The sequence below is a fragment of the Haemorhous mexicanus genome, chromosome 23 (genome assembly GCF_027477595.1).
Source record: "Haemorhous mexicanus isolate bHaeMex1 chromosome 23, bHaeMex1.pri, whole genome shotgun sequence".
In the NCBI taxonomy this organism is placed as follows: Eukaryota; Metazoa; Chordata; class Aves; order Passeriformes; family Fringillidae; genus Haemorhous; species Haemorhous mexicanus.
Window position 1 is genome coordinate 5,650,585 of NC_082363.1, and position 16,434 is coordinate 5,667,018.

Sequence of the window (16,434 nt, forward strand, 5' to 3'; positions counted from 1 at the left end):
CTCATTTTATAGACAATTCTGGTAACTAAAGCATTTCTATCCTCACCAAATTCTTCCTTAAAAACATTCACAGGGATGATTCCAGAATAATCCTTTTCCTTAAGGTAAAGCCAACAGCCACACAACTCAGAGTTTTCCTTTCTGCAGGTACCAGGAAAGTTCTCCAGTAAGAAGAACTCACATTCTCTCTCCAGAAAGAGAATGTGTGTTCTTCAGTAAAATCTTTCTTTTTAGACACAGTGGACACAGAGGATATTAACTTTCTTTACTAAAAGCTACATGGTTTGCTTGGCACAATGGAATTTTTATTTTTAATTTGCTTTACATAGAATTGCTGTGTACAATTCCTTTCTTTTCTCCTAAAGACTGAAAAATCTGTACAAAAATGCATTTGGAAGCTGCATTGTGCATTATGCAGAATGTTTAAAATGGATTAAAAAAAAAAAAAAAAGCCAGTTTTTTTCCCCACCAACAAGCAACAAGTGGAATAATTAATGCATACCAAGTGTCAACTGTCCATGGGGCAAGAAGAAAAGTCCAGGCATTCCACACAGCCCACTGCTGCTGAAGGGGGTGTAAAAAGGAAGAGTTTCCAGCCCCTGGGACACTCCCAGTGCCTTGATCACTCAGCTATTGCTTCACAAGATGCCACTGGGATGTTTCATGAACTCCTTTGGAAACCTTCCTTTTCATTTTCAAGCTGCCTTTCTCTTCATGATGATTAAGGGAAAAGAAAAAAAAAAAAAAAGAATAAAAAGAAGAAGGGGGTTGTGCTTGGGGTTTTTTAACCATCCCCATTGTGTGGCACAGTTCAAACCATGTCCAATTCAGGCCTGGGGCAGGCACCGAGTTCCTGCACAGGAGAAGTTGTTTGATCTCCTTTCTCCTCATTAACATCAGAACCTGCCCGTGCTGTTCATGCTTCCTGTCAAAGGGGAACACAGAGCATGAACAGCCAGCTTTTCTCAGCTTTTATCAGCAAATCCTGCTCTTTCCACTCTAACAGCCAGAGTCAGGGTGGAACTCTACTGCTCTCAAGAGCAAAAATCACTGTGGGGTCACTCTCAAATCAGATTTTAATGTCTTACCCAAAAAGAGAGATACCTCTGACTCCTGCACTGCTGCAAAGGAAAGGAAACAGCCCCACCAACAAGCAGGGAGGGGAATTTTCAGCTGGAGAACTAAGACATTTTTCAGGATATTATTACAAAACTACCCCTTTACAGTCATCTTCTTCGTACTTGTGGGGCAGGTAACTTTTCCTCCTTTGCCAGATATTTCTGAGGGCAGCTGCACCAGCCAGCAGAACCACAGAGACAAGGATTTCCATGATTGCTGTCAGAGGTGGAGCTGGGGAAATGTTCTGCTCCTCAGGTGTGATTTGAGAAAACACCTGGCAAACCCCTTAAATTGTGGCAACTCCCTCAAAACCTGACAAATCCCTGGAATCCCAAGCCAACCCCTCTAAACCTGGCACAACCCACCTTTCAAAACCTGGCACACCAAGTCCTTAAATCCTGGTACCAACCCCACTAAACCTGGCACAAATTCACCCCTCAAACCCTGCAAACCAAGCCTTCAAATTCTGGTACAAACCCCACTAAACCTGACATAAACCCACCCCTCTAAACCTGCAAACCAAGCCCTGAAATCCTGGTAAGAACCAAGCCCTTAAATCCTGGAACAAACCCCACTAAAGCTGGCAAAAAACATCCCTCAAAGCCTGGCAAACTGACCCCTCAAATCCTGGTACAAACCCCTCTGAACCTGGCACAAACCCACCCCTCAAAACATGGCAAACCCACCCCTCAAATCCTGGTAAAAAAACAATGCCTCAAATCCTGAGAGAAGCTCCTCTAAACCTGGCATAAACTCACCCCTCAAAATCTGGAAAACCAAGCCTTCAAATTCTGGTATAAACCCCTCTAAACCTGGCAAAACCAAACCCTTAAATCCTGGTACAAACCCCTCTCAACCTCGCACAAACTCACCCCTCAAAACCTGGCAAACCAAGCTCTTAAATCCTGGTACAAACCCCTCTCAACCTGGCACAAACCAACCCCTCTTAACCTGGCAAACCCACCCCTCAAATCCTGGTAAAAACCCCTCAAAACCTGGCACAAACCAACCCCTCAAATCCTGGTAAAAACCAACCCCTCAAATCCTGATAGAAGCCCCTCTGAACCTGGCATAAATTCACCCCTCAAAGCCCAGAAAATCAAGCCCTTAAATCCTGCTACAAACCCCCCTAAATCTGGCAAAACCCCACTCCTCAAAACCTGGCAAACTAAGCCCCTAAATTCTGGTAAAAACCCCTCTAACCCGGCACAAACCCACCCCTCAAATCCTGGTAGAAGCCCCTCTAAACCTGGCACAAACTCACCCCTCAAATCCTGGTAGAAGCCCCTCTAAACCTGGCACAAACCCACCCCTCAAAACTCAGCTAAAGTGGGCTAAGTTTGTGAGCAAATGGTGTAGAAATAGGAGTCAGGTTTTGGGCAGGTGCAGGACACTGCTGCTCAGGTGAGGGGTTTTGGGGCAGGGCTGAGGGAATGCTCAGTGGGATTCTGCAGGAATCTGTGTGACAGGAGCACTCCTTGAGGTTTGGGGTGGCTGACATGGTGGGATTCACCAGAATATACAGAGTAAACATGAATGGCAGCTCCTTGAGCTTTACAAAATCACATTTCTCCAGAATGACAGCCTTTCCCAGGGGGGCAAGCAGCTGCACGTCCTTCAGATGGAGAGACCCACACAGAAGTTGCACACAAATGCATTTTATTGCTCTCTACACACACAGAGATGCATACACAGTATGCAGGTGAGCCATAGGGCAGTCCCAGCACTGGGAGAAACATCATCCACCAGGAATTCAACCACTCAATACAGATAAAAATCATTATTATAATGAAAATGCTAAAAAAAGCATAGCTTACACCCAGAATGTATAACATTGACAAATCAAGCCTGTCACCTACTACTTTTCTTTAACATAAAGCAACAACATACTCTTTTTCTAAATTGAAAAAAGCATCAAATAGTAGAAATATTCCACATAGTTTCCTAACTCCTGGTCATCCCTCACACTGTATGTACAGGACTATGAAAGGGCCGTGGGGGAGAAATCCAAACCAAAACCAAACCTGTTTTTTGATGCTGCACAAAAGCAGAGGGAAATACTTTAACCAAGTAATAAATTTATCCTCCAGTGTGACTGAGCCAACCAGAGCTGTCAGCCAAGCCAGAGCAAAGCTGATGGCTCTTACTGGGAATAAGAGAGAAAATCTCCTACAGCAATGCCTGTCCATCTCAAGTGTAACTTTTACAAACACCCTCCTTCATTCTGAAGACGTTGCCCCCGCCTGGGCAGCACTGCACCAGTGCCTACACAGCTTCAGCACTAAACAGAACACCTCAGCTTCTGCCAGAGGATCCCAAAAGAGCCAAAAGCACAGCGTTCTCTCATGCATAAATTAAACAAGGGGGGGATTAAAATTCCCTACAGGAGAGAGGATCAGAGCTGGACTATCAGATGCAGTCAGATCCTTCCTCTGGACTGTCACTGGTCCATGCAGCGAGGACTCCCCTGACTACCAGGGCCTCCAGAGAGGGCTGCTGTCCTTTGGAGACACTTGTTTCAGGGCACTGGCATTCCCAGGGGAGAAGGAAACCTCTGGAGCAGCTGCCTGGCTCTTCTGGAAGTGGCTTAAAAGTTTGGTCTGTGTTTCAGTTCGGACTTTGTGGAGAGAGAGGAAGTAGAAAGCTTCTTGCAAACACCTGGAGTAGCCCTCTCTGAAGTCAAACTGGGAGCTTTTATGGAAGGATCCTGCAGCTGGAGGAGGGAAGAAAAGAGGGAGAGGGAAGAAAGAATAGTTTAGAACAGCTGTCCATGGCTCGAGATTCGTACAACAGTCACAGATTTGTGGTAAAATGGAGACAGAAAAAAAACCAAAACTTACTCTTCATCTGCAGCTGGCTCTGCTGCTTCAGGTAGCTGACAGTCATCTCCAGGATGTCGGCTTTCTCCAGCTTGGAGTTGGGCTGGTGCCTCTGGAACTCCTTCTCCAGGAGCAGTTTCAGCTGCTCGATGCTGCTGTTGATCCGGTCCCGGCGCATTTTCTCCACCACCGGCTTCCTCAGCTGCAAAAAGCAAAGGAAAAGAGCCCTGTGATTAAAGGATCCTCTCCCTGACCCTCCACCAGCTTCCTCAGCTGCAAAAGCAAAGGAAAGGAGCCCTGTGATTAAAGGATCCCGTCCCTGACCCTCCCCAGGGCTGTTTGCTGCCCACCACTGCTCCTCAGCAGAGCCAGCAAGGTCTCAGCTGCTGCAAACTGCTCTGCTGGGCCTGCACTTACTTTGTTTTTCTCCTTTGGTGTCAGCAGGTTGTCGGGCTCCAAGAAAACAGCGCTGGGAGCCATCTGTCCTGAGCAGGGAGAGGATTTGGAGTGGAATCCAGGAGGAACGTGCTGCTGGGAGCTGCCCGCAGCCCATATTTATACGGTCTGAGCGTGTGGGTCTGCGGCTCGCTGGCGTTTCCCACACTCTCCAGCCAATCCCTGCCAGGGGCAGCACAAAGGCAGAAGCAGCTATTCTTGCATGCTCCAGTGGCACTGAATAGCTCAGGGATAATGACCTCCTTCTCCCAGATGAGCAGGTGGGGAGTGCGCGCGCCCCGAAAGGCCGCGAGCGCGGTCCCGCGTGTGTCAGGAGCTGGGAAAGAGCTGCCCTGCCACGGGAAAGGCTGCTGACTAATGCCAAGGATCAATGGCATTCCAGGGGCAGCCCGGGGTTCACAGGCAGGAGGAGGAAGGAGGAGGAGGAAGGTCAGCTGCCCGTGGCGGGATTGCTGCTCCGGCACACGCCAGCAGCTCCTGGCGAACAGAAATTGTCACCGACGTTTTATAAAAATCCTTTCCTTAGGGTTTTTCCTCTTAAGAAGCTGAGAGGCTTCAAGAACAAAATGCAAACAATGATTATCTGTTGCTGTGGAATGGTGGATCTGTAATTGGCCTCATGTGGTTGTTTCTAATTAATGGCCAATCCCAGCCCAGCTGTCCAGACTGTCTCAGTCAGAGACAAACCTTTGTTATTCATTCTTTTTCTATTCTTAGCCAGCTTTCTGATTAAATCCTTTCTTCTATTCTTTTAGTACAGTTTTTAACATAACATATATCATAAAATAATAATTCAGCCTTCTGAAACATGGAGTCAAAATTCTCATCTCTTCCTCGTCCTGGCACCCCTGCACACACTGTCACAAGAAATCCCCCAAAATCACCAACCTGCTTTCCACCTGGGGCTCTCCCACAGGTGACTCTGGCACCAGCTTTGCCCATGGGAAGCAGAAAACACCTTCCTGCTTTGACTCACTGCAAATAAAAATGTTCCATTTTAAGCACGCACAATTATTACACTAAATATACTAAATTTACACACAAAAATTATATGCGCAAAAATTATACTAAATATTATATATATTTAGTATATATGCATTTTTATATATATTTAGTGTATATATATATATAGATTATATTATACTCATGCACAAAAATTATACTAAATAACATTTGAAAATGTTATTTTCAATAACATTAAATAACATTTGAAAATGCTATTTAGTATAATTCTTCTAAGCCCATGAAGTGGCTGGAAAGGAAGATAAACTCAAATCCCCAATCAGGAAAACATTTTCAGATTTTTGATCCTTGTTCCCTTCCCTCAGAATTTTATGCAGCCCCTAAGAAAACTCTCATAAGTGCTTCATGTTTCTGTTTCCAAATACCTGCAAGACAAATACTTGTGGAAGAGTGACTTGGGATTGTTTCAGAATCAGTTCAGTATCACATGCTGCCTCTTGCTTCCTCCCCAAAACACATTTTATTCTAAATATTTTCATTTAGTCTATGAACAAAGGAAAACTGGGTGCAGAAGAGATTTATAGCCTCATAAAGGTATCAGAAATCAAATTCCTGATTCCTCATTATTCTCCCCTGGGCCAGTTGCTGTGTGTGATGCACAGCCTGTGCTCAGGAGGTGCCTGATAAAAACACAGCCAGGGATTCCTGCTGGAAATCTTGAACCAGATCTGCCAGCAATTAACCCTTCAGGTGATGCCAGGGTTTATGTTTGTGGAGCTCTTACTGCAGTGAGTAAACACCAGTTGTATTCACATTAATGTACGTGTAGGTGAGTTCACCTTTCCATTAATGAGTGTGTGTGGCCACCCAGGGCCTTCAATGTGAGCACACACCCCCAGAGCACGGGGACACATTTCTCCCTCCCTCTGCAGCTCATTATTGGTGCACCAGGTAAGGCTTCAATGACCTCTTCCAGGCTCTGCTTTTCCATCCCCATTGTGCTGCCCTGAATGGGCTCCCTTCTCCCAGCACAGAGCAGCAGCTGTTGAGCTCAGGGTCTTTTATGTCCACTTGTGGGAAAGCTTTTGTGACACCGTTTCACATGTTCTCCTCAAAGCCTGTGGATTATCTCTGAGCCCATGTAATGCCACCTCTGAAACCCATCTTGCCCTCTGTGCAAGAGATTCCCTGAAACAGAAACTCCAGAGCTGGGACTCATTTCTCCAGCTCATTAATTGAGCTCAGGAAGAAGGAAAGTGCCAGTCCTATGGTGGGCAGGGCAGTTTTGCCAGAGACAATTGCTGTTTCCATCTTTTTGCTTTCCTCTGATGCTCCACTCAGCACCCAGATATAAACTACATTAATTCCTCCACCTCTGTAATGCCACCTCTGAAACCCATCTTGCCCTCTGTGCATCCCTCTCAGAGAGATTCCCTGAAACAGAAACTCCAGAGCTGGGACTCGTTTCTCCAGCTCCTTAATTGAGCTCAAGAAGAAGGAAAGTGCCAGTCCTGTGATGGGCAGGGCAGTTTAACCAGTGAAAATTTGTTTTCCTCTTGCTGCTTTCCTCTTATGTTCCACCCAGCACCCAGATATAAACTACATTAATTCCTCCACCTCTGTAATGCCACCTCTGAAACCCATCTTGCCCTCTGTGCATCCCTCTCAGAGAGATTCCCTGAAACAGAAACTCCAGAGCTGTCATTTCTCCAGTTCATTTATAGAGCTCAGGAAGAAGGAAAGTGCCAGTCCTGTGATGGGCAGGGCAGTTTTGCCAGACAAAATTTCTCTTTCCCTCTTTTTGCTTTCCTCTGATGCTGCACTCAACACCTAGACAAAAACCACATTAATTCCATGGGAGCAGTCATGTCAGCCTCACCCTCCTTGCTCCTGGGAGTGGCTGTGCATGGCACAGTCGAGGGGTCACTGCTCAGAATTTCCTCTCCAAACTGACCCAGAGCCTGCACCTGAGGAGGCTGAACACAGTCCAAATGCACAGTAAAAAAAAAAAAAAAAAAAAATTAAGAAAAAAAAACCTAAATAAAAAATAATTTTCTGTGGCATTCCACTTTTTCTGGAGAGGCTGGAAGCCCTGCCTACTTGAAGTGGGTGTGGTAATAAGAATTACAATATTCCATGTATTACTGGGAGGTGAACGTAGCAAATCTCCCCTGGGTGGGAAACCCATTGAGGTTCCTACATCCTTGCTCTGTCACACACAGATTTTAAGGAATTGGAAATAAAAACATGTATTTAAAACAGCTCTTTATTTTCTCATTGGTTGCACAAGCCCTGAGGGGGAAAATTGGCCAATTACTGACCTAGTTAGGAGAGTTACTCAAGTTAGCTGCTCAATAACCCAAAATAGATGCTCTGCTTTGGCTGGAAATCCTAAAGAAGTGGTAACAAAAATTTCTCCCTATTATAAAGATTGCAGAGTCTGCACTAAGAAGAATGAATTTGGAATCACACCTCTCCCCCTCCAAACACACACACTGCTGGACAGAAAGCTCATCAGGATCCCAAAATACTGAATCTGTGTCACTGTGATGTGTTCTGAAAAATCCCTTCACCAGCATTTCTTCTCCTGGGAAGATGAGAAGCCTCAGAGAGAAATATAAATAATAATTATCTGATTGCTTCTCCTGTGTTGGGCTGCTTTGGAATGTGGTCTGGACATTTATTACCAACAGGTGCATCTTTGATTGGTTGGATTAATTAATTAATGACCAATCAGTGTTGGACTCTGAGGAGTCAGTCACAAGTTTTTATTATTCATTCTTGTAAAGCCTTCTCTCTGTATCCTTGCTCTTTCTTTAGTATAGTTTTAGTATAGTACATATTCAGTAAATATATATATATATAGCATATTATTGTACATATATAGAGAGAGTATATATAGTGTATATATACTATATATACCATATATATAGTATATATAGTATATATATTTAGTGCATATATATAATAATATTTATACATTTAATATTTATATATTTAGCATATATATTAGTTTAGTATAGTATATATATAGTATAGATATTTTTAGTATCCTATAGCATTTTAATATAATATAATTTTATTAATAATAATTATATTAATAATATAATTATATTGATAATGTAATTAGATTATTAATATTATTATAATAATAATATGACATGACATAATATAATATGATACTATATAATTAATATAATATAACATAATATAATTAATATAATATAATGTAATGTAATGTAATATAATATATGATATGATATGATATAATGTAATATAATATCATATCATATAATGTAATATAATATAATATAATGTAATATAATATAATTAATATATCAGCCTTCTGAGAGCATGGAGTCAGATTCTCATCTCTCACCTCGCCCTGGGGACCTGACAAACACCCCACACCTGGATGTTTGAAACAGGCCATCAACACCAGCCTTGCCCCAGAATCCCTGCCAGATGCTGGCCCTTTGGGAAGCCCGAAGGATGCTGCTGCTATCCCAAGCCTGGAGAGATGCTGCAGTGCTGCCCTGGCAGCCCAGATGGCCTTTTGGGAGCAGGGCCTTCCCACTGAACACAAAGCAGAGCCAAGCACCGTTGCTAATGTGGTTTGTAGTGGGGCACACTTCCTTTGTGACAGCAGGGAATGTGCTTAAGGAAGGTGTGGGAAGCTCCAGAGTAGGAGCAGGCAAACTTCCCCAGCAAACCTGCCCAGCTGTGTGTTAGTAACTCATTCAGAAAGGGGAGCAGGGGCAGAGATGAACTGGGAACAGGAGAAACAGCAACACTGGGATATTTAGTGCTGAGTCCTGCAGAGCATCCTGAGGTGGGAAGTAAAATGGGTCCAATCCCAAGGGCCTTACTGAGATCCACACTGAGGCCAACAGAGAATTTGGGCTCCAAGAATTGCTCTGCAGATTTTGTACCTCTGGAGCAATTTCCTGATCTCTGTAAACTTGTAAATACAAATTACCTCCACACCTACCTCAGAATGTATCAAAATCTGAATTTTCTCCTGCCAAATACCAAACCAAGATTCAGATCTGTTGTTTCTCATGCCTTTCTCCCCTGGTATTGCTGGTGTAAAACTTGACTGAGTTTTCTCAGCTCCCACGGCTCCACAGGGGTCATACAGAACTCTCTCAATACCCTCATGCTCCACAGGAGTTGCTGCATGTCCTGGGATGTATTAAACAGACTGGGGGGTTAAAGAGGCAAACAGGGGATGTGGCCCAGAATTCTCAGAGCAGTCTGACTCACCTCTGCCACCTCCAGTGGGACAATTGGCTTTGGTGGATGAGCAAGACTCTGCTCTGCAGCTCCTTTTCCTGTCATTTCCTCCCAGCTTTCCCTCTAACCCTTCTCTACATTTCCTCCCTGTCCTGCTGCTTGGCTGGTACAATTTCTGTCTGTCTTCACAGCTTCCTTCCCTTTTTTTTTTTTTTTTTTAATTATTTTTCCTTTTTCCTCGTGGTTCGCTTTCCCTCCATGCAGGTTTCATAATCTGATTTTTCAATCTGTCACTCCTTTCCCCCTCTGGCTGTCACAGGCAGATGTGGTTTGAGGACAGGGGTGTCTCAGAGCCCCACAGCCCTGGTGAGTGTGGAGTTCCCTCCAGTTTCCCACACTGCTCTCCCATTCAGGGCATTCAGGCTCAGCATAAAGGAAGTGTGCCATGCTACAAGCTGAATTAGAAATGGTGTTTGACTTCCCTTTGTACTGCACAGAAACCTTGCTCTGGGCAGACCATCTGCATAGCCCTCACCGTGGAGAAAACCATTGATCAAGGCCTGTCAGCCCAGCTGGGGGAACTTGGGAAAGTAATTCCTTGTGCCACTTCAGTTCTTTAGGGCTTAACATCTGGCTGCAGGGGGAGGCGACAGTTGATGGTTTAACAGTCTTGCTTCCTTTCAAGTTTGGGATGCTGTTTTGATCCCAGATAAGCCTTTCTGAAATCCTGATTTTAATAACATGGAAAGCATCCAGAAGAGTAGGAATAATGCACTGGCTTTGCATTTTCAAAGTGCTTTACAAATACCAGCTAATGAATTCTCAGCGACCTCCTCCGTGGGTGAGGATGGATTATTAGCAGTGTTTTACAAAGGAGGCAAAATGAGGCTGAGAGCAGAAAACCAAGATTTCAAGATTTCAAACAGCCTACAGGTCGCAGGCTTCTATGGCCAAGAGGTTGTTTGAGACATCTGGTTTGCAAAAATGCTCAGCACCAACTTTTGTTTTAATTAGCTTTGGCATCTCTGAATGGGGCCAGCTCCCTTGCTTGTGGGAGGAATTGGATTTCCAGGCTGGACCACAGTCACAGCCATGCACCACCCAGATAAGCAGCACCAAAGTTCTCCTTTGCCCTCAAGTGCAGCAGTGGGCTTTGAAAATGTTATTTAGTATAATTTTTCTGAGCCCAAGACATGACTGGAAAGGAAGATAAGCTCAAATCCCCAATCAAGGAAATACTTACTGTTGTGTTCAACAGAAAATAATCCCATCTCTCCAGAAAGTAAACTGAGTTTTCATCTGCTTATTCACACCCCTGCAGACCTGCAGCTGTGCTTAGTCCCTGGGCAAGTCTCTCTGTCTGTCTGTCTGTCTGTCTGTCAGCACCATGGAATTCTGCTCAGCTGCTTCCAGCAGGGATGGTTATCCTGGGGCTGGAGCTCCTCAGGGAGAGGGAGCAGTGTGCCCTGAATGGACTCCTGAGGGAATGTGAGGAAATCTGACAACGTGCCTTGCCCTGTGGAGGGAGATGAGACCTCTCAGCCCTGCCCATGGCCTGGCAGCTCCTGTGTGCCCCTCTGCCAGTCCTTTGCCTGGCTCAGGAGCAGGCTTTCCACCTCCTGAAAACCCTTCTTGCATTTATCAGACACCCTCTCTTCATTCCACTGCCAGCTGAGAGTGGCAAAAATGTCACGGAGATATTTTCTGAAAAATCCTTTTGCTAGGATTTTTCTCCTGAGAAGCTGAGAGGCCTCAGAAACAAAAAGTAAACAATGATTATCTGCTGCTGTGGAATGCAACAGGTGCATCTGGGATTGGTCTCATCTGGTTGTTTTTAATTAATGGCCAATTCCAGTCCAGCTGTCTCAGACTCTCTGGTCAGTCACAAGATTTTATTCTCATTCTTTCCTATTCCTTTCAAGCCTTCTGATGAAATCTTTTCTTCTGTTCTTTCAGTATAGTTTTAATAGTTCATTTTCTTTTAATATAATATATATCATAAAATATTAAATCAGCCTTCTGAAACAGGGAGTCAGGATTCTCATCTCTTCCCTCCTCCTGGGACCCCTGTGCACACCACCACATGAAGATATCTCCAAAACCCACCTGCCTGGCAGGGCAGGACCTCACAGGAGCCCTGGGACGCTTGCCCCAGACACACATCCACTGTGCTCTGCACCTGGTGACTGATGGCTGCCAAGCACAAGAAAATGGGCTCCAGTGGGAGCTTTCACCCCAAAACTCACCCCAAAACTCAGGCTGAGCTCAAGGGAAAAGGAGCAATCCACTGGGGCATAAGGGGGAGTCAGCTTCAGGCTGCAGACTTGTTCCTAAGGCAGGGACAATCAAAGGAGGCTCAGGGGACACCCAGGAAGCCTCTGGCTCTTATCTCCCACCCCTGCCCTCCCTGGCCTCTGGGTGATTCAGTATCTGCCCCATGCAGATGGGGCTTGGCACCACTGCTTGCTGACTCTTGGGACTCGTTTTACTGAGGGCCTTCAGCAGGACTTCATGTCCAAGCCTCATCATTCTATAAAGAGAGAAAATTAATTCTATCAATCCAACTGCTCAGTAAAAAAAAAAAAATCCATCAAAATGCTTTTATTTGTATGGGAAACATCAAATTGTTTCTGTCAAACCTCTGTGATGTTCAGCCTGTTTCTTGGTTCCTCAGAGCCCAAAGTTTGAAATATTTGAAAGGCTGGCAGCACTGCCAGACCCACAGAGGTGCAGAGCCCATTGGAAGGGCTGGATGCCACCATCTCCCAAAAACCCTCCCAAAACCAAACAAGGATGGAAGAGCAGGAGCCCAGCAGCTCCTGCTGGCTGCCCCCAGTGCCCTGTCAGTGACAGGCTGTGTCCTCCCTTGGCAGGGCAGGGCAGGTGGCTGATGGGGAGCTCCAGGGGACTTTCAGGGAGCTCCCAGGGAACCCAGCACCATCCAGGGTGCTTGGGAGAAACCTCCAACCCATCTGGCAGCACGTGGGAGATCTGTCCCCACAGGACACGAAACAACAGGACACAGACTCCCTGCTCTTTCCAAGGTAAAAAGGGAATTTTTATTTCGTGACTCCAGCACTTATGGATTTCCAAAAGTGACAGTGGGTTGGAGGGTGACAGTGCCACCTCTCCAGTGACACTGGACAAACCAACAGTCCATCACATTTCTCCTCCTCCATAAAAGAATGCAAAACAATCAGTTATTTACTTAAAGTGTGTGAAAAAGTTCGTTACAAGAATGTAAACATCAGAAGGCTTAGAAAAAAATTAAAAAATCAGGAGATTCCCTCAGTCCCATCCCAGAGATGGGGAACAGCAGCACTTCCAAAATCCCTGTAACTCAGCCCTGAGCTCCACGAGCCCCAGGAAGGAGCAGAAGGACAGGATCCATCCCCGGGTTGTTTTCTGCGGGGGTGGAAGGAGGAGGGTGACAAACACAGCCCAGGGTGGCTCCCGCCAAGCCTGCTCCCAGGGCAATGTGTTCCTTTGAGCCATAATTGATTCCTGCCATCAGGCACCAGCCTGCTCTCCCCCAGGGTCAGCTCTTTCCCACATCCAAGCCCATTATCCCACAGACCATGCCTTTTGTACAACACACTCCAGCCATTCATGTGCAAAGCAGCTGTAATCCCCAGACCTTTCAGAGTCAATATACCAGGAAATAATAAATCCCTCTTGTGCACTCTTGAATGTGCCGAGAAGTGACTTGTGGGAATTTCAGCTGGGCAGAAAAATAATAAATTCTCCTTAATTTTTAATTATTTGTGATGCTCACTGTAGAAGGACTATGTCATTGGGGCATGACTACTTGGGGGTCACCACACAAGCAGCTATAGAAATTGCTTTTGCCTCTAACAACCCTAAAAATGCAGATCAAGTTGTCTCCCGTGTTTCTTAATGATCAAAGTCCACTTCCCTTCGCTCATGCACCTGGGAATGGCAGTATATTAAACATTCTGGATCTGAAGAAAAACTAATTTAAAAAGGTTAAATCTGTGAAGAATGTACTTTACAGTATTAAGACCCCTTTTTGAGAGGGTTCTGATGTCTCAAGGAGGCAAGATAATGCCATGTTAATGACATTTAATGGAATATTTCATACAACAGTTCTAATAACAACATAACCTCTTCCCCTGGAAGAGGCAGATTTCCCTGGACTCCCACTCCATTGGTTCACATGCAGAGTTCCCTGTGGGAACAGAAGCCAGTCCTGAAAAACAAGATTTTCATGGATATCTCTTTATATATTGCCTTCCAGCCAAACAATTTTTATATTATTTTCTGTGTTTCATGTCACTGAAAGACCCTGAGCAGAGAATGATAGGCAGGATTAGGGTTGGGGTTAGGGGCAGGGTTAGGGTTGGGTTGGGGTTAGGGGCAGGGTTAGGGGCAGGATTAGGGTTGGGTTGGGGTTAGGGGCAGGGTTAGGGGCAGGATTAGGGTTGGGTTGGGGTTAGGGACAGGGTTAGGGGCAGGATTAGGGTTGGGTTGGGGTTAGGGGCAGGATTAGGGTTGGGTTGGAGTTAGGGACAGGGTTAGGGGCAGGATTAGGGTTGGGTTGGGGTTAGGGACAGGGTTAGGGGCAGGGTTAGGGGCAGGGTTAGGGGCAGGATTAGGGTTGGGTTGGGGTTAGGGGCAGGGTTAGGGGCAGGATTAGGGTTGGGCTGGGGTTAGGGACAGGGTTAGGGGCAGGATTAGGGTTGGGTTGGGGTTAGGGACAGGGTTAGGGTTGGGTTGGGGTTAGGGACAGGGTTAGGGTTGGGTTGGGGTTAGGGACAGGGTTAGGGGCAGGATTAGGGTTGGGTTGGGGTTAGGGACAGGGTTAGGGGCAGGGTTAGGGGCAGGATTAGGGCTGGGTTGGGGTTAGGGTTGGGTTGGGGTTAGGGGCAGGGTTAGGGTTGGGTTGGGGTTAGGGGCAGGGTTAGGGGCAGGGTTAGGGTTGGGGTTAGGGTTTGGTTGGGGTTAGGGTTGGGGTTAGGGGCAGGGTTAGGAGCAGGGTTAGGGCTGGGTTGGGGTTAGGGGCAGGGTTAGGGCTGGGAGAAGGGATCTTCATCTGAGACACCAAAGGAAGCAGTGGCTCCTCAATTAAGAGCTGTCAGAGGATCATTAGGGCTCACCTCAAGCAGGTAGCTCCTTGTCTTTTCACAGCTTGGCCAAGAACCTCCAGGGAGGAAGTTGTGAGAAGATGAGGGCGATGAAGGGGTGTGCTAACACTGCAGGGATTTGTGGTGCTGAAATCTGGGAACTTTCACCATCGGATCAGGTGCACCCAGCAGTGACATAGAGACCCAGTTTGAATATCATCCAAAGATAACATTTCCCCCCAGGTGTGTCTGCCTGGGACACTGGCAGTGCTCCTGCTGCCACCAGCACATTCCCCATCCAGCTGAGAGCAGAGCTGGCTTCACCCTCACCTCCCTTCATTTCCCTGGGTCTAAAAGCTTTCCAACAGAGCAGGAGAAGAGGCTCTCTCACCCCCCCAGCACTGCTGCTCCTCCACTCTGCTCCTGAGGTGCTCCCAGGTGATGCCAGAAAAGCACAAGGGCCACGTGAGCCCCGTCCCTGCCCCTTAGCACAGGCACAGGTCAGCTCCCAGCTCCCAGAGGGCTCCGTGGAAGAGCCCAGCACCACTCTCCCCTTTCCCAAAAGAGCAAACTGAGGCAGAGCACAACAAACCAGAGCCCCAGGATAGGCTAAGCTGCAGCTCAGCTCAGCATTCCTGCAGCCACCCCTGCATGAACCTCTGTCCCTGCCCTTGTCACCCCTTCCTCTCCTGGATAGTGAAACGTGCCCGTTTCAGCCTTCCTGGGTGACAAAGGCACAGAGTTCATGGTGCCCCAAGAGAAGCACAGCTCCACAAAGGGGTTATTAGCAGCAGGCTGTGTGGGTTTGGATTTCTCTGCCTTTCCCAGACTCTTCCCCCATTGATAACATTTCTCGCTGGGACAATAGAAGTGTGCCTTGCAACTCCTCCCGACATTAGTGACGGTGCTTGAGCCTGAATGATTTAAAGGGAAGGAATCCAACTCCCAAAAGACCATCTGGCTATCAGTTCTAATGCAGCAATAAAGGTCAGGGCTTCTCAGGAGTTGGGAAAAAAGATGGTTTTTGACACTGAAGTGTCTTCAACCAGCTTGGTCCATGCCTACCTGTGTGCCAGCATGGCTCCCCTGCTGGGAAGGGATAACCCAGGAGAGCAGCTCCTGGAGGAAGGCCAGCCAGAGAACACAGGAAAACAGGCAACACCTCATTAAAGCTGGCACAAGCTGGGGCTTGGTCTCTGAGCTGTGTCTTATTTTGTATCATAATCCTTTGGCTGCTTCAAAGTGTTCATGAGATGTCTTGTCTCCTGGCTTTCCCACAAGGCGGGGAATAAAGGGCTCCAAGGACAACACCTGCCCTTCACAAAGGGCTGAGTCCATTCAGGCTGCCACAATGAGTCCCACGTCACTGCCTACAGCAGTGACACCTCCCTCCTTCCTGTCAACTGCCCACTACCCCCGGGCTTCATTGCAGCACTTCCAAGCAAGGAATTCTTTGGCTTTCTCACCTCACTGCACATTTCCCTCCTCCTTTCCATGCCCAGATGCTCGGAGGAGGAGCACACCTCTGCCTGGGGCACCTGGGCTGGACCCACTCAGGGCAGGTGCAGCACAGCTTTCCCCAGGTAGCTTCTGGTTCTTTTTGGTGCTGCCTCAAGGGCTGTACCCAAGCAGATATTTTACTCACGACACAAAATCAGAACTGACCTCCAGCGCCCTCAAAGCTTCATTCTTTTTCTTGCCTTTATCACAAAGTAAAGGGTTGCTTTCCCAGCTCCCCACACTGCACACTCCACTGC

At 46.6% G+C, this 16,434-nt stretch overlaps 1 protein-coding gene across 1 annotated transcript; it reads right to left on the bottom strand.

Moving 5' to 3' along the window:
• Positions 1-2,867: 2,867 nt before the first annotated feature.
• On the bottom strand, positions 2,868-4,418 carry LOC132337652 (transcription factor HES-5-like). Its single transcript, XM_059866411.1, has 3 exons — positions 4,356-4,418; positions 3,960-4,140; positions 2,868-3,832 (listed from the first exon to the last, which is right to left on the bottom strand). Exons 1-3 carry the CDS (start codon positions 4,416-4,418, stop codon positions 3,591-3,593), a joined length of 486 nt encoding a protein of 161 aa, XP_059722394.1. The 3' UTR covers positions 2,868-3,590.
• Between the last annotated feature and the right edge of the window lie 12,016 nt (positions 4,419-16,434).